Raw genomic sequence first — 18,132 nt, 5'->3', positions numbered from 1 at the left:
AACAGAGAAAACAATCTCAAGGAACTGGATGCTCAAATTCTTTATACGTGCTGTCCTGGAAGAGAGGCAACAGGAAAAGCAGGAACATATTTATCTGTTAAAAGAATACGAGTAGCAGGAAGAATACAGGCCTGAAGAGACATTGTTTAAAGGAGGAGAAAGGAAATTTCTTTATAATCATCAGCTCTATATTTATGTTTTAAAATCTGGATACTGTTGAGTATACTATGAGTTGTATTTATAAAAAGGTCCATGGCACTTTTTATGCAATCATGCAATATTATTTCAAAAGGAATTGTTCTACTTTAAAGAAAATATTTTACATGTTAATATTCTTTAAGAAACATTCCCATTTAAATTCTGTACACTGCAAAGAAGTTCAGTTATTGAGTTGTGCTAAATATGCATAAAATGATCTAAATGTTTTATAATATATAACATAATATGTTGCTAAAATGCATTAAAGTGTTATAGAGAAGACGAAACATACTGAGTATAGTAATGAAGATAGTGCAACCTTTGTTTTAAACAATGGATACATTTTAATTTCTGGTTTAAAAGCTGTGTAAACTGCTACAGAAACCACACTGTATGTAATCGTATCACTGGGCATGTTCTTGAAGATCAAGTGCGTGGTTATAGTCAGACATAGCTTCCTCAATCACACCTATTTTACCGCGAACTTCTGCTCGAAGATTATATACCAGAGCATTATTGAGCTTCAAAGACAGAGCTGTAAAAGAAAATAATCAAGATATATTTTATGCTAATACTCTAAAAATCTCATTTTTTAAATAAAAATTTTATAACATAACTTTAGAATTACTTATTTGAAAACATTTTTATTCATTTGCACCTAGTTATTTAAATTTAAAATATTGAATCTTTCTGAGAAAATTAAATCAGGGAAACAGTACAGTGTCTTTCTTTGAAAGGCTGCAATGCTTGTGTACAGTTTCCCTAATTTTCTGTATCTTAGCTCACTTAGCTTCTGTAAGTGATTACATAAAGGAACCCATATGATTACATTAAATATATGATATATAAAAACATTCATTCTAATGTAAGCTTATCTAGACAAATAGACCAAATGGGTTTATTCTTTTGTAAACAAACACCTTGACCACTGCAATATTATCCAAAACATTACCAAAACATATACCTTTACTTAGGTCTTCTTCAGCTAGTTCATACTGCTTTAAACAACAGTAGAACTGGGCTCTGTTAAAATATACCACAGCCCAGTAGGGACAGCTTTCAATTACACTTGCAAAATCTTCTTCTGCTTCTTTGTATCTCTTTAACATTGTATTTGTGATAGCTCGATTCATGGTAGCACATTGATTTTCTGGATCAAACTTTAAAGCCTTTGAGAAGTAGTCACTGGCCTACAACATGTGAAGAGAATGATAACTGGAATATATTTTAATTGGTAGCTAGACAGCAATTTGAAGCACTTTTACTCTTAATGTAAAATTAAGGCCCACATTACTTCTAAGGGGTCGTGCAAGCATTTCAGCCCAGATACAGATAATAAGGAGGTGCACTGTCTATGGAGAATGCAAGAAACAGTAATAGAACTGATCAATAGTCATTCTGCTTTTTGTTATCACCATGTGTAAGCAATTCTAGACAATGTCAGTGATAAAAAAAAAATGGAGTTTGCCCTGGCCAGTTGGCTCCGCGGTAAAGCGTCGGCCTGGCGTGCGGGGGACCCGGGTTCGATTCCCGGCCAGGGCACATAGGAGAAGTGCCCATTTGCTTCTCCACCCCCACTCCCTCCTTCCTCTCTGTCTCTCTCTTCCCCTCCCACAGCCAAGGCTCCATTGGAGCAAAGATGGCCCGGGCGCTGGGGATGGCTCCTTGGCCACTGCCCCAGGCGCTAGAGTGGATCTGGTCACGATAGAGCGATGCCCCGGAGGGGCAGAGCATCGCCCCCTGGTGGGCAGAGCGTCGCCCCTGGTGGGCGTGCCGGGTGGATCCCGGTCGGGCGCATGCGGGAGTCTGTCTCACTGTCTCTCCCCGTTTCCAGCTTCAGAAAAATAAAAAAATTTAAAAATTAAAAAAATGGAGTTGACTACACAATGCAATATACAGACAATGTATTATAGAATCGTATACTTTAAATCTATATCGCCTTATTAACCACTGTCACTCCAATGAATTTAACAAAATTAAAAAAAAATAAAATAAAATAATCCTCTTAATTAAAGTGAAATGCTTCACCACCCTACATGCACCCCACAAAACCCACATCCCTGTACAGCAGTAAAAAAAGGTAAAATATATATCATAAAATAAAGGTCATACTAAGAAGATAAAATATAAGTTAGAATATTAACATTTTTCATATAAAAGCAAACTATCTAAAAGCTACAGAGATAAATATATTTTTAAATAAGGTTTTAAAGCATTCCAAAAGAAGATAAAAACTCAATTATACTATGAAATGCTATAAGGAAGGACAAGAGAAGGTAGAAATCAGCTTGTCAAGAAGATGAAAGACTCTAGATTATTCACAAATCATCATCAATCTGGAAGAACCCTTCAAAGTGTGGTCCATGGACCAGTATTGGGGTCTTGATCAACAACAAATTAGAAATTAAAAAAAAAAACTGGTCCTTTATCACAAATGACTTGAGATGTTAATCAGACATCCTACCATTCAAGGTAGGAATCTCTTCTCTAACTCCATGAGGGATAAAAATTTGCTCCTACTTTAAAACTTCCCTAAAGGAAAAAGCTTACTCTCTCCAGTTCCTTACCACTTGATTTTCTCCAATACATTAGAATCTGGCTTCTACTTACCTCTCTCTATTCCATGAGTTTTGCTCTTATTAAGGTTGAAGACACCCTCAAGCCTAGTGAATATTTTCTAGTTATTTTCTTCCATGACATTTCTGTGGCATTAACACTCTTGATCTCTCCTTTCTTCCTAAAACTCTCTCTAACCTAAACAGATAGAGTGTCAACCTGGGATGGTAAGGACCCAAGTTCAAAACCTGGAGGTCACCAGCTTGAGCACAGACTCATCTAGCTTTAGCACAGGATCTCTGGCTTGAGTGTGGGATCATAGACATGACCCCCATGGTCACTGGCTTGAGCCCAAAGGTCACTGGCTTGAAGCCCAAGGTTGCTGGTTTGAAACAAGAGGCCACTGGTTCAATGGAAGCCCCCCACCACCTTCAAAGCAAACATGAGAAACCAATCAATGAACAACTAAAGTGCTGCAACTACGAGTTGATGTTTCTCATCTACCTTCCTGTCTGTCTCTCCATTTCTCTCTTTCTCTAAAAAAGAAAGAAAATATTTCTATTAAAACTTCCCAAATATATTACTTAGAAAATGAAAGCCTATAAATATAATGAAGTTATTTGAAGTACAAGAGTATTATCTATGAAGCAATTAAAGGGTAAAGCCACCAACCACCCTAAATGGTGATTTTTTAACAATTGATCTAATGCCTTTATATCTGTAATTAATTAGAAAAGCAGATCCAATTATCTTTTAAAGTCACCTGTAGTTCACGATGCATACACGAAGCTCATCCAAATGTGGTTTAAAAATTGTTAAGTCACTAACGATAAAAGGAGCTGAAACACATCCGTGTTTTAACCCTCTAGAGATTATTTGTTCTATTGAACAATCCTTTCTCCTGACCAGTATCGTCAAAAATAAAGGTGGGGGGGGGTGCCAAAGATACATTAATGACAAATGTGCACAAAGGAGCCTAGAGCATGCTCATATAGCTGAGCAACTGCTCTCCCAGTCTGCTTGCCTCTGGAAGGAGTGTGCACTGTGAATCCCAAGCATCTAATACAGGGGTAGTCAGCCTTTTTATAGCTACTGCCCACTTTTGTGTCTCTGTTAGTAGTAAAATTTTCTAACCGCCAACTGGTTCCACAGTAATGGTGATTTATAAAGTAAGGAAGTAACTTTACTTTATAAAATTTATAAAGCAGAGTTACAGCAAGTTAAAGCATATAATAATAATTACTTACCAAGTACTTTATGTCATATTTTCACTAAGTTTGGCAGAATAAATCTTTATGAAACAACTTATTATAGTTAAATCTACCTTTTTATTTATACTTTGGTTGCTCCACTACCACCCACCATGAAAGCTGGAACGCCCATTAGTGGGCGGTGGGGACCAGGTTGACTACCACTGATCTAATGTATCAGGACACCGGACAAAATACATTTTAGATAAAATATTTGTCCAGATAATGTAATGTGTCCCTAGTTTTGAGGAAATATAGCCATACTAAAATAAAATAAAAAATCAAACTACACTTCAGATCTAACCAAATAGTTCCATATAATGATGCCCAGACTTAATAAAGATAAATACATTTAAAATACGAGGCTCTCCTATCTCAAACATTTAAGGGCACAGAAAATTTCCCCGGGTATTGGGTTTGTCTTCATTTCATTAACTAATTCTACAATGCAGAGAAACTTTGCTAGAGCCCAGCCAGTTTGATGAAGTTTAAGGCAACTGACGCTTGCTTGTCAACCTAGAGAAACAGTAGCTTCCCAGCTGTCTCCTGAGACCTGAGCTACGACAGTCTGATTTATGACTTACAGAATTATAACTTCAAAAATTCTCTGTTCCGGCCCTGGCCGGTTGGCTCAGCGGTAGAGCGTTGGCCTGGCGTGCGGGGGACCCGGGTTCGATTCCCGGCCAGGGCACACAGGAGAAGCGCCCATTTGCTTCTCCACCCCCCCCCCCTTCTTCTCTCTCTCTTCCCCTCCCGCAGCCAAGGCTCCATTGGAGCAAAGATGGCCTGGGCGCTGGAGATGGCTCCTTGGCCGCTGCCCCAGGCGCTAGAGTGGCTCTGATCGCGGTAGAGCAATGCCCAGGAGGGGCAGAGCATCGCCCCCTGGTGGGCAGAGAGTCGCCCCTGGTGGGCGTGCCGAGTGGATCCCGGTCAGGCACATGCATGAGTCTGTCTGACTGTCTCTCCACGTTTCCAGCTTCAAAAAAATACAAAAAATAAAAATAAAAAAATTCTCTGTTCCTGCATCTAGCCTCACCACTGAGGTCAACCAGACTCTTTACAGAGATCAGCAAGCTGCTCAGGGTCATGGTTAACTTGGGAAAGAATAAGAACTAAACTAAGCAATGGCAGAAGACACAGAATGGAAGGAACATGTTTGAGGAAAAAAATAAGAACAAAGTTGACAGGATTAGATGAAAGAGGAGAAGAAGAGAAAGCCGTGGTTGACACTGTTTTTACTCAGGTGATTCTATGGAACATGACACTTTGAACTGAGAGAGAGTGTATACAAAGAAGCACTGGATTGCGAGTAGAGGATATATAAATTCCATTTTGGCCCTGATGCCCTTGTAAAAATATCTAATTTTAGCAACTGAATAAATATGGGTTAGGAGCTCAGAAGAAAGGTGGAGGCAAACATGTAGTCCAAACTAGGGGTATAGACTGGCTTTCTGAATAAGAAAATCTAGGGAGAAGAGGAAGGAGTATGATTCCTGGCCCTAAAGAGCTTACAATCTAACTGGAGTGAGGAGATAAAAGATCAGCACACAGAGGCAACTATGGAGTGACACAAAATAGTACTGCCTCTGTATAGAAAGAATTGTATTCAAGCCAGTACTGAGTCAAGATTTCATTGTAAATTCAGAACCACAAACCTCAAGTGAGAGTTTAATGTTCTCCAATAATTATGTATAATGTCAGGGGGAGGGGAAGAATCTTCTTTGTAAATTATATAAATATCTAACCACTTTGCTATACAGCTAAAGCTAATATAAAATATTGACAGTCAGTTGTAGTTAAAATATTTTTTAAAGAAAAAGAAATAAAAAATCATGTACTAAAAGACAAAAAAAACCCAAAAAAACTATAACCTACCTAATGTTTTCTGCTACAGCTCCCTAGTATGATCACCCTACCACTCTCTAACACAAGCCTTTCACGTTTTCTCTCTTCTCAAAACTCCTAGCCATCTGTTTCTCTTTTTAACTGTTCACCCTCAACTGATGACAAGTATTTGTGTTCCATGGAGAAAATATAATCAATAGGAATGCCTACTATCAATATTTACCAAACTATGTTTAGCTGTGTGTCCTGGCTCTCTTGCTTTCCCTCATGACATAATGCACAGTGTGTCTTGCTCCAAATAAAGGCCACCTCTGTGACTCACAAACTCTTAGCTCATCAAGTTCTCAATGATTTTGATACTAATTATCCCTGCTACTCTCTCTTGCATCAGCAACTTCTCCCTTTCTATTAGATCCTTCTCATTAACAGGCGCAGGAATCAACTAGTCCTCGGAACAAAACGAGAACAAAAGAACACTTCTTAACCCACGTTAGCTACCACTCTTGTTTCACTACCCCTCTTCACAGAAGAATTTCTTGAACAAGTTGAGCGGTCCCCAATTCTTCACCTCACATTTCCTCCAAGACCCTTTTTCACTCAACCTTCTGCTCCACGTTATTTCAATGATGTTCTTGCCAAAGTTATCAACGGTCTCTTGCACCCTCCTGTTCCTTGACATCTCAGCAGCATTTGACACAGGAACATTTTTCTCTTCTTAAAGCACTTACTCACCAGAGTGACATCTCTTCCACTTTTGTTATCATCCTGTCTGGATGCTCCCTTCTCAGTTTGCTTACTGGCATTTCCTCTCTGTTTCACTTCTACACAGTGGTGCTACCCAGGGCTTGCTCCTTAAACCCCTTTTTTCTGCTTATATCAATACTATCCCCCCTGCCCGGTAATCTTCTGTAGTCCCACAGAATGCGAATGCTGATACGAAACTATATTAACAATATATCACTACAAATATTGTTAAAACTTATTTTCTATTTCTTCCTCCAATAAAATGTAAACTACATCATGAAAGAATCCTTTTTTACCTTCTTCATCTCTGTAGCCTCATGCCTAGCACATGGCAGGTACATCATGAATATGTGGAACTTGAAAGAATGAGAAGCTAAATGAAAACAGGGAATACTTACTAAATGTTTCCAGCAAAATATAAACAAGAACCAGAGCCTCTTCACACATAAATAAGTCCCAAAGACTATTTCATTAAAGAGTATGGTGACAGGATTGGGTGGTGAAGGAGAAGGAAGAGGTGACAAGTCTCAAAAAATGCAAGCAAAAATGAAACACCCAACTTTTTCAAATGAGTGTATCATTTTAGAAGTCAAAGGCTATGAGAAGTTCAGAGACACAGAGCTTAAGGTAGCCTTACAGACTAGGGAAGTTAGAGAGGACATATTGTGAAATCCTTCACTATAGTGTCCGAGGAAGCTCAAGTTGGAAATTTCTCATGGCTTATTCCTTTAATTCCCACAAGAACCTCTGCATTAGAACAGGAAACTAATGTATTGCATTCAAATATGAGTGAGAGAAAAATAATTCACCTACCTTTATGGTAAAAACAAGGATGAAAAATAACTAATTTTTAGAAAGATAAAAATGCCAGAAAGAAAAAAGTATTGCTACAATCTAGATTTAAAAAATTTATAACATTTCAAATGAACGGAAAAAAAATTATTATAGAAGCAATAGCACTTAAGAAAAAAAAGTAATTCAGAAATAGAGGATTTCAGAAGAGAAGTGGTCCTGGAGGTATGACATGGACATGGGATGGAACTAGAAAAAAAACTTTTTTTTTTTCCCCTGCATTTTTCTGAAGCTGGAAACGGGGAGAGACAGACAGACTCCCGCATGCGCCCGACCGGGATCCACCCGGCACGTCCACCAGGGGTGACACTCTGCCCACCAGGGGGCGATGCTCTGCCCCTCCGGGGCGTCGCTTTGCCGTGACCAGAGCCACTCCAGCACCTGGGACAGAGGCCAAGGAGCCATCCCCAGCGCCCGGGCCATCTTTGCTCCAATGGAGCCTTGGCTGTGGGAGGGGAAGAGAGAGACAGAGAGGAAGGAGGGGGGGGTGAGAAGCAAATGGGTGCTTCTCCTATGTGCCCTGGCCGGGAATCGAACCCGGGTCCCCCGCACGCCAGGCCGACATCCACCGCTGAGCCAACCGGCCAGGGCTTAGAAAAAAAAACTTTTAAGGAAACTTGAATTGAAAGGTCTACAAAAAGTAGACCTTTTGTCAACTTGAAAGTTGACAAAAGGGTGACGTCACGAAAATGGCGCCGTGAGAAGCGCGTCCGACAGCTCTCCCCTAAATCACAACAAATTTATCAACTAGAAAGAGAAAAATTTATCCTCGGAGCATTCCGGAGTTCCACACAAACTGAAAACAAAAGGACTGTTATCACTTGAATCTGAGAGACGAGGGTGTGGAGGAAGCTACCGCAGCAGCGACGCTCATTCAAGCCGCCAGGGAGTGCGCCTGCGTGCTATCAATAAGACCACCCTCAGATGCCGATAAGAAAGAGGAAATCGAATATTATGGATACAAAAGAAAGAGAGGTAACACAAATAGATGTGGAAAAATCTATGGAGAAAAGACTTAACATATTGGAAGCCTTGGAGCTAAATAACAGAGAATTTAAAATAGAAATCTTAAAAATACTCAGAGATATACAAGAAAACACAGAAAGGCAATATAGGGAGATCAGAAAACAACTCAATGAACACAAAGAATATATTACCAAGGAAATTGAAACTATAAAAACAAATCAAACAGAAATGAAAAACTCAATTCACGAGCTGAAAAACGAGGTAACAAGCTTAGCTAACAGAACAGCCCAAATTGAAGATAGGATTAGTGAAATAGAAGACAAACAACTTGAGGCACAACAGAGAGAAGAAGAAAGAGACTCAAAAATAATAAAAAACGAGAAAGCCCTACAGGAATTGTCTGACTCCATCAGAAAGAATAACATAAGAATAATAGGTATATCAGAGGGAGAAGAGAAAGAAAATGGAATGGAGAATATACTCAAACAAATAATAGACGAGAACTTCCCAAGCCTGTGGAAGGAACTAAAGCCTCAAATTCAAGAAGCAAACAGAACACCGAGTTTTCTTAACCTCAACAAACCCACTCCAAGGCACATCATAATAAAGATGACACAAACCAATGACAAAGAAAAAATTCTCAAGGCAGCCAGAAAAAAGAAGAGTACAACATATAAAGGAAGGCCTATTAGATTATCATCAGATTTCTCAGCAGAAACTCTACAAGCTAGAAGAGAGTGGACCCCAATATTTAAAGCCCTGAAAGAGAGGAACTTTCAGCCAAGAATACTATACCCATCAAAGCTATCCTTCAAGTATGAAGGAGATATAAAAACATTCACAAATACAGAAAAGATGAGAGAATTTATCAACAGAAAGCCCCCACTCCAGGAAATACTAAGGGGGGTTTTCCAACCAGATTCAAAGAACAAAAGAAAACAACACCACAAGTAACAGCTCCACCAAGAACACAATAAAACCAAACTTAAACTGTGACAACAAAGGAAAAAAAGGGGGGAGAGGATGGAGATTAACAGTAGCAAAGGATGATGAAGTGCAGAAATACTTATAAGATAGGGTACTACAATGAATATGGTAGGTACCCTTTTCATTACTTAATGGTAACCACCCTTAAAAAAACCACCACAAAAACACTTGACTTAAAAAAGGTAGCAACAGAGGAAAGAAGTATGGAACACAAACAAACAAAAACAAATGATAGAAAAACAAAAGAGAAGAATCAAACTAGATACAAAACTAACAGAAAGCAATTTATAAAATGGCAGTAGGGAACCCACAAGTGTCAATAATTACACTAAATGTAAATGGATTAAACTTACCAATAAAAAGACACAGAGTAGCAGAATGGATTAAAAAAGAAAATCCAACTATATGCTGCCTACAAGAAACACATCTAAGCAACAAGGATAAAAACAAATTCAAAGTGAAAGGCTGGAAAACAATACTCCAAGCAAACAACACCCAAAAAAAAGCAGGTGTAGCAATACTCATATCTAATAATGCTGACTACAAGACAGAAAAAGTACTCAGAGACAAAAATGGTCATTTCATAATGATTAAGGGGAAGTTGAATCAAGAAGACATAACAATCCTTAATATATATGCACCAAACCAAGGAGCACCAAAATATATAAGACAGCTACTTATTGACCTTAAAACAAAAACTAACAAAAATACAATCATACTTGGAGACCTCAATACACCGCTGACGGCTCTAGATCGGTCATCCAAACAGAGAATCAATAAAGATATAGTGGCCTTAAACGAAATACTAGAACACCTGGATATGATAGACATCTACAGGACACTTCATCCCAAAGCGACAGAGTATACATTTTTCTCTAGTGTACATGGAACATTCTCAAGAATTGACCATATGTTGGGCCACAAAGACAATATCAGCAAATTTAGAAAAATTGAAGTTGTACCAAGCATATTTTCTGATCATAAAGCCTTGAAACTAGAATTCAACTGCAAAAAAGAGGGGGGAAAACCCACAAAAATGTGGAAACTAAACAACATACTTCTAAAAAATAAATGGGTCAAAGAAGAAATAAGCGCAGAAATCAAAAGATATATACAGACAAATGAAAATGAAAATACGACATATCAGAATCTCTGGGATGCAGCAAAAGCAGTAATAAGAGGAAAGTTCATATCACTTCAGGCCTATATGAACAAACAAGAGAGAGCCGAAGTAAACCACTTAACTTCACACCTTAAGGAACTAGAAAAAGAAGAACAAAGACAACCCAAAACCAGCCGAAGAAAGGAGATAATAAAAATCAGAGCAGAAATAAATGAAATAGAGAACAGAAAAACTATAGAAAAAATCAATAAAACAAGGAGCTGGTTCTTTGAAAAGATCAACAAAATTGACAAACCCTTGGCAAGACTCACCAAGGAAAAAAGACACAGGACTCAAATAAATAAAATCCAAAATGAAAGAGGAGAGATCACCACAGACATCATAGAAATACAAAGAATTATTGTAGAATACTATGAAAAATTATATGCCACCAAATACAACAATCTAGAAGAAATGGATAAATTCCTAGAACAATACAACCTTCCTAGACTGAGTCATGAAGAAGCAGAAAGCCTAAACAGACCAATCAGCAGGGAGGAAATAGAAAAAACTATTAAAAATCTCCCCAAAAATAAAAGTCCAGGCCCAGACGGTTATACTAGTGAATTCTATCAAACATTCAAAGAAGACTTGGTTCCTATTCTACTCAAAGTCTTCCAAAAAATTGAAGAAGAAGCAATACTTCCAAACACATTTTATGAGGCCAACATAACCCTCATACCAAAACCTGGCAAGGATGGCACAAAAAAAGAAAACTACAGACCAATATCTCTAATGAATACAGATGCTAAAATACTAAACAAAATACTGGCAAACCGAATACAACAACATATTAAAAAAATAATACATCATGATCAAGTGGGATTCATCCCAGAATCTCAAGGATGGTTCAACATACGCAAAATGGTTAACGTAATACACCATATCAACAAAACAAAGAATAAAAACCACATGATCTTATCAATAGATGCAGAAAAGGCTTTTGATAAAATACAACACAATTTTATGTTTAAGACTCTCAACAAAATGGGTATAGAAGAAAAATATCTCAACATGATAAAGGCCATATATGATAAACCATCAGCCAACATCCTATTAAACGGCATAAAACTGAGGACTTTCTACCTTAAATCAGGAACAAGACAGGGTTGTCCACTCTCTCCACTCTTATTCAATGTGGTGCTAGAAGTTCTGGCCAGAGCAACCAGACAAGACAAAGAAATAAAAGGCATCCATATCGGAAAAGAAGAAGTAAAGCTATCACTTTTTGCTGATGATATGATCCTATACATCGAAAACCCAAAGGACTCCACAAAAAGATTATTAGAAACAATAAACCAATACAGTAAGGTCGCAGGATACAAAATTAACATACAAAAGTCCATAGCCTTTCTATATGCCAACAATGAAATATTAGAAAACGAACTCAAAAAAATAATCCCCTTCACGATTGCAACAAAAAAAATAAAATACCTAGGAATAAACATAACAAAGAACGTAAAGGACCTATATAATGAAAATTACAAAGCATTGTTAAGGGAAATCGAAAAAGATACAATGAGATGGAAAAATATTCCTTGTTCTTGGATAGGAAGAATAAATATAATCAAAATAGCCATATTACCCAAAGCAATATACAAATTTAATGCAATTCCCATCAAAATCCCTATGAGATTTTTTAAAGAAATGGAACAAAAAATCATCAGATTTATATGGAACTATAAAAAACCCCGAATAGCCAAAACAATCCTAAGGAAAAAGAATGAAGCTGGGGGTATTACAATACCTGACTTTAAACTATATTATAGGGCCACGATAATCAAAACAGCATGGTATTGGCAAAAAAAATAGACACTCAGACCAATGGAACAGAATAGAAAGCCCAGAAATAAAACCACATATATATGGTCAAATAATCTTTGATAAAGGGGCCAACAACACACAATGGAGAAAAGAAAGCCTCTTCAACAAATGGTGTTGGGAAAACTGGAAAGCCACATGCAAAAGAATGAAACTCGACTACAGCCTGTCCCCGTGTACTAAAATTAATTCAAAATGGATCAAAGACCTAAATATAAGACCTGAAACAATAAAGTACATAGAAGAAGACATAGGTACTAAAATCATGGACCTGGGTTTTAAAGAACATTTTATGAACTTGACTCCAATGGCAAGAGAAGTGAAGGCAAAGATAAATGAATGGGACTACATCAGAATTAAAAGTTTTTGCTCAGCAAGAGAAACTGATATCAAAATAAACAGACAGCCAACTATATGGGAACTGATATTTTCAAACGACAGCTCAGATAAGGGCCTAATATCCAAAATTTACAAAGAACTCATAAAACTCAACAACAAACAAACAATCCAATAAAAAATGGGAAGAGGACATGAACAGACACTTCTCCCAGGAAGAGATACAAATGGCCAACAGATATATGAAAAGATGCTCAGCTTCATTAGTTATTAGAGAAATGCAAATCAAAACTACAATGAGATACCACCTCACTCCTGTTAGATTAGCTATTATCAACAAGACGGGTAATAGCAAATGTTGGAGAGGCTGTGGAGAAAAAGGAACCCTCATTCACTGTTGGTGGGACTGTAAAGTAGTACAACCATTATGGAGGAAAGTATGGTGGTTCCTCAAAAAACTGCAAATAGAACTACCTTATGACCCAGCAATCCCTCTACTGGGTATATACCCCAAAACCTCAGAAACATTGATACGTGAAGACACATGTAGCCCCATGTTCATTGCAGCACTGTTCACAGTGGCCAAGACATGGAAACAACCAAAAAGCCCTTCAATAGAAGACTGGATAAAGAAGATGTGGCACATATCCACTATGGAATACTACTCAGCCATAAGAAATGATGACATCAGATCATTTACAGCAAAATGGTGGGATCTTGATAACATTATAAGGAGTGAAATAAGTAAATCAGAAAAAAACAAGAACTACATGATTCCATACATTGGTGGAACATAAAAATGAGACTAAGAGACATGGACAAGAGTGTGGTGGTTACCAGGGGTGGGAGGGGGAGGACATGGGAGGGAGGGAGGGAGAGAGTTAGGGGGAGGGGGAGGGGCACAGAGAACTAGATAGAGGGTGACGGAGGACAATCTGACTTTGGGCGAGGGGTTTGCAACATAATTTGATGACAAAATAACCTAGACATGTTTTCTTTGAATATATGTACCCTGATTTATTAATGTCATCCCATTACCATTAATAAAAATTTATTAAAAAAAAAAAGTTGACAAAAAATATAGTAAAGAGAGATGTGAAGAAAGCAACAAAAATGAAAGAGAAATTAACAGATTAAGAAATAGAAAAAATAATTACGACAAGTGAAATTAAAACAGTTATCAAAAAACTCCCAGGAAACAAAAGTCCTAAACCAGATGGCTTTACAGGTGAATTTTAACAAACACTCAAAGAAGAACTAACACTTATCCTTCTCAAACTATTCAAAAAAATTCAAGAGGACAGAAGAATTCCAAGCTCATTTTACATGGCATGGATTATCCTAATTCCAAAACCAGGTAAAGACACTACAAAGAAAAGTATAGGTCAATATCCCTAAGGAACATAGATGATAAATTCTCAGTAAACCAGATCTAAAAATACATTAAAAAGATCACACATCATGATCAATTGGGATTTATTCCAGGGAGGCAAGACTAGTAAAATATATGCAAATCAATAAATGTGATTCATCACATAAACAAAAGGATAAAAATCACATGATTATATTAATAGATGCAGAAAAAGCATTTGATAAAATTGAGCACTCATTTAGGATCAAAACTCTCAGCAAAATGGGAATACAGGGAACATACCTAAACATAATATAGGCCATATATGGCAAACCAACAGCCAACATCATACTCAGTGGGCAAAAATTAAAAGCAATCCCCTAAACTCAGGAAGAAGACAAGGGTGTCTCCTTTCACCACTTTTATTCAACATAGTACTGGAAGTCCTAGCCACAACAATCAAACAAGAAAAATAAAAGGCATCCAAATTGGGAAAGAAGAAGTAAAACTATCATTATTTGCTGATGATATGATATTGTACATAGAAAACCCTAAAGTCTCAGCCACACCTTAATTTTGGGGTCTGAGATTTGGGAAAAAAAATGTATTACATGAAGTTATTGAATTCAAGTTGTTTTTTGGGGGGTTTTTTTTGTATTTTTCTGAAGCTGGAAACGGGGAGAGACAGTCTCCCGCATGCGCCCGACCGGGATCCACCCGGCATGCCCACCAGGGGCGATGTTCTGCCCACCAGGGGGCGATGCTCTGCCCCTCTGGGGCGTCGCTCTGCTGCGACCAGAGCCACTCTAGCGCCTGGGGCAGCGGCCAAGGAACCATCCCCAGCGCCCGGGGCCATCTTTGCTCCAATGGAGCCTTGGCTGCGGGAGGGGAAGAGAGACAGAGAGGAAGGAGGGGGGGTTGGAGAAGCAAATGGGCGCTTCTCCTATGTGCCCTGGCCGGGAATCAAACCCGGGTCCCCCGCACGCCAGGCCGACGCTCTACCGCTGAGCCAACTGACCAGGGCCTGAATTCAAGTTTTATTAATCCACAACAATGAGTGCAAAAGCAAGCATGAAAAAGTGAGAAATGCCAGTAAAAAAATCTACAACCATTCTATAAAATACACCCAGTTTTTGGACCACACATTTTTCATTAAAAAGTGCATCTTATACACGGGGAAACACAGTAAGCAAGTACATAAAAGACTTGTCCTCAGAAAATTATAACATTAAAATAAGAAATCGAGGAAGATACAAATAAGTTGAAGCAAATACTGTGTTCATGGATAGGAAGAATTAACATCATTAAAATGTCCATACTACCCAAAGCAATCTATAGATTCAATGTAATTCATATTAAAATGCCAATGGCATAGATCACAGATCTAGAACAAATATTCCAAAAATTTATATGGAATCAAAAAATAACTCAAATAGCCTCAGCAATCTTGAAAATGAAGAACTAAAGGGGAAGTATCACATTTCCTGATATCAAGCTATACTACAAGGTCATTGCAACAAAACAGCTGAATACTGGTATCCCTCTCACTGTCTCTATCCCTAAAAATAAATAAATAACAGTAAAAAAGCTGTGGTACATTTACACAATGAAATACTACATGGCTGTGAAAAAGAAAAAATTTTACCTTTTGTGACTACATGGATGGATCTGGAGATTATTATCCTAAGTGAAATAAGCTAGGCAGAGAAAAACAATACCATATGATTTCACTTATATGTGGAAGCTAATGAACATAATGAACTAAGGAACAAAATAGAAACAGAGGCAGGGTCACAGGGGACCGAAGCACAGCTGTCAGAGGGAAGGGCGAAGAAGGAACAAGATCAAAGAAGGTGAAGAGATTAGCCAAGTTATATATACACAACAGATACAGACAACAATAGCCAGAGGGAAAGGGGGGTGGGAAAGGGGGCAAAGGTGGTGAAATGAGGGTATAAAGAGACTTTGCCTGGGGCCTGAGGTGTGGTATGTAAAGGGAGCTATACTGAGTGGGAGGCTTGAAACCATGTCAACACTGTAAATTAAAAATAAAAACTTAAAATAATGTGAAAATAGTTGTTATTTAGAAGTCAAAGGACATGATATGTGTGTGTGTGTGTGTGTGTGTGAGAGAGAGAGAGAGAGAGAGAGAGAGAGACTATAGAGTATTCCTAATGAAGAAAATCAGAACTATGAAATACTATAGAAAAAAATTTTCTACTGGATTGAACAAAACCTTTCTAAAATCTACATATAGAAAACACACAGTGTGTACTTGTTAACTTTGACCCATGTGTTGGAAAAACTTTGATTATCCAAACAAAAAAAGTCACAAATAACAAAAAAACCAATTTGCATCTGGCTATCTGACATCAATGTACAACACAGAAAACAGTGAAACTACACAAGACACTCAAGGGAAGAAAAAGTGAGCCAAGGATTTTAAACCGAGACATGCCTCCTTAAGATATAAAGGCTACAGGCAAACAGTAATGAACATGAAAAATTCAAGGAATATTATTCCCATGAACCCTTCCTCAGGACTCTTAGAAATGGCTCATTTCAGACAACCAAGAAACAATCAGTTGGGAGGGAAACTGGCAAACAGTCTGATGATGAGAACTGAATATACTTAACTGGAGAACTAAGACGAAAATTTGAACTAAGAGTAACGAAATACAGTGTGTCCATAAAGTCATGGTGCACTTTTGACCGGTAATGGGAAAGCAACAAAAGACAATAGAAATGTGAAATCTGCAGCAAATAAAAGGACAACCCTTCCAGTTTCTGTAGGATGAGGTGGCAGCAGGTGCGCATGCACAGATGATGATGTAACACCGTGTATACAGCGGAGCAGCCCACGGCCATGCCAGTTGAGATGTGGATGGTACAGAGGAAAGTTCAGTGTGTTCTGTGGCTCGCTAAATTCAAATCCATGACCAAAGTGCAACGTGAATATTGGCGCATTTATAACAAAGCGCCACCACATAGGAATAACATTACTCGGTGGGATAAGCAGTTAAAGGAAACCAGCAGTTTGGTGGAGAAACCCCGTTCTGGTAGGCCATCAGTCAGTGACGAGTCTGTATATGGGATAGCTACCTAAGGAGCCCTAAAAAATCTGTGTGAGCCCACATTGAACTGCACTGAATAGGTATGAAACTGGGAGAGTTTTCCTTTAATTGGTGCAGATTTCACATTTCTATCATCTTTTGTTGCTTTCCTGTGGCCGGTCAAAATTCACCATGAGGCCCTGGCTGGTTGGCTCAGTGGTAGAGCGTCAGCCTGGCGTGCAGAAGTCCTGGGTTCAATTCCTGGCCAGGACACACAGGAGAAGCGCCCATCTGCTTCTCCACCCCTCCCCCTCTCCTTCCTCTCTGTCTCTCTCTTCCCCTCCCGCAGCGAGGCTCCATTGGAGCAAGGATGGCCCGGGAGCTGGGGATGGCTCCTTGGCCTCTGCCCCAGGCACTGGAGTGGCTCTGGTCGCAGCAGAGCAACACACCGGAGGGGCAGAGCATCACCCCCTGGTGGGAGTGCCAGGTGGATCCCGGTCGGGCGCATGCGGGAGTCTGTCTGACTGTCTCTCCCATTTCCAGCTTCAGGAAAAAAAAAAAAAATTGCACCATGACTTTATGGACACACTGTATATATAACGAAGAAAGCATTTAGTGTCAAAAAGAAAATATTAAGGAAAACTCACATTACCTGGGAAAACTGCCTGTGGTGTAAGTAGATATTTCCTGCATTAAAGTAAGGCAATGAGTATGTGGGGTTTAAAGAAATCGCTGTTTGATAGTCTTTCATTGCATTTTGTTGCTGACCCATAAACTCATGAATTACACCACGATTTGTTAAGAATTCTGCTGTAGTATTGATCTGCAATATAACAGTATGAGTATTTAGCATCTGAGAATATTATTTATTTCCAATTTCAAGTCTACAAAAAATGAACGTCATGAAATCTACTTGTGGGCAATTAGTAATTTTATAGTTCAGATGAAGCCCCAATAGAGCAAATATTTTGAGAAAGGGCTCAGTATGAAGTTGGTTCAATGTCAAAACTT

The 18,132-nt window shown here is 38.4% G+C and overlaps 1 protein-coding gene across 1 annotated transcript in view; it reads right to left on the bottom strand.

Annotated features, from left to right (window-relative positions):
- Positions 1-602: 602 nt before the first annotated feature.
- LOC136335525 (tetratricopeptide repeat protein 6-like) overlaps positions 603-18,132 on the bottom strand; it is a 58,357-nt gene continuing 40,827 nt past the window's right edge. Inside the window, exons 9-11 of the mRNA XM_066276722.1 lie at positions 17,774-17,944; positions 1,163-1,388; positions 603-733 (exon numbers count right to left, since the gene is read on the bottom strand). Of these exons, the coding sequence (XP_066132819.1) occupies positions 603-733; positions 1,163-1,388; positions 17,774-17,944 (528 nt within the window). The remainder of the gene's footprint in view (positions 734-1,162; positions 1,389-17,773; positions 17,945-18,132) is intronic.

The sequence above is a fragment of the Saccopteryx bilineata genome, chromosome 4 (genome assembly GCF_036850765.1).
Source record: "Saccopteryx bilineata isolate mSacBil1 chromosome 4, mSacBil1_pri_phased_curated, whole genome shotgun sequence".
Lineage (NCBI taxonomy): Eukaryota > Metazoa > Chordata > Mammalia > Chiroptera > Emballonuridae > Saccopteryx > Saccopteryx bilineata.
Note: the sequence above shows the minus strand (reverse complement) of the source record. Positions and strands in the feature narration are given on the sequence as shown.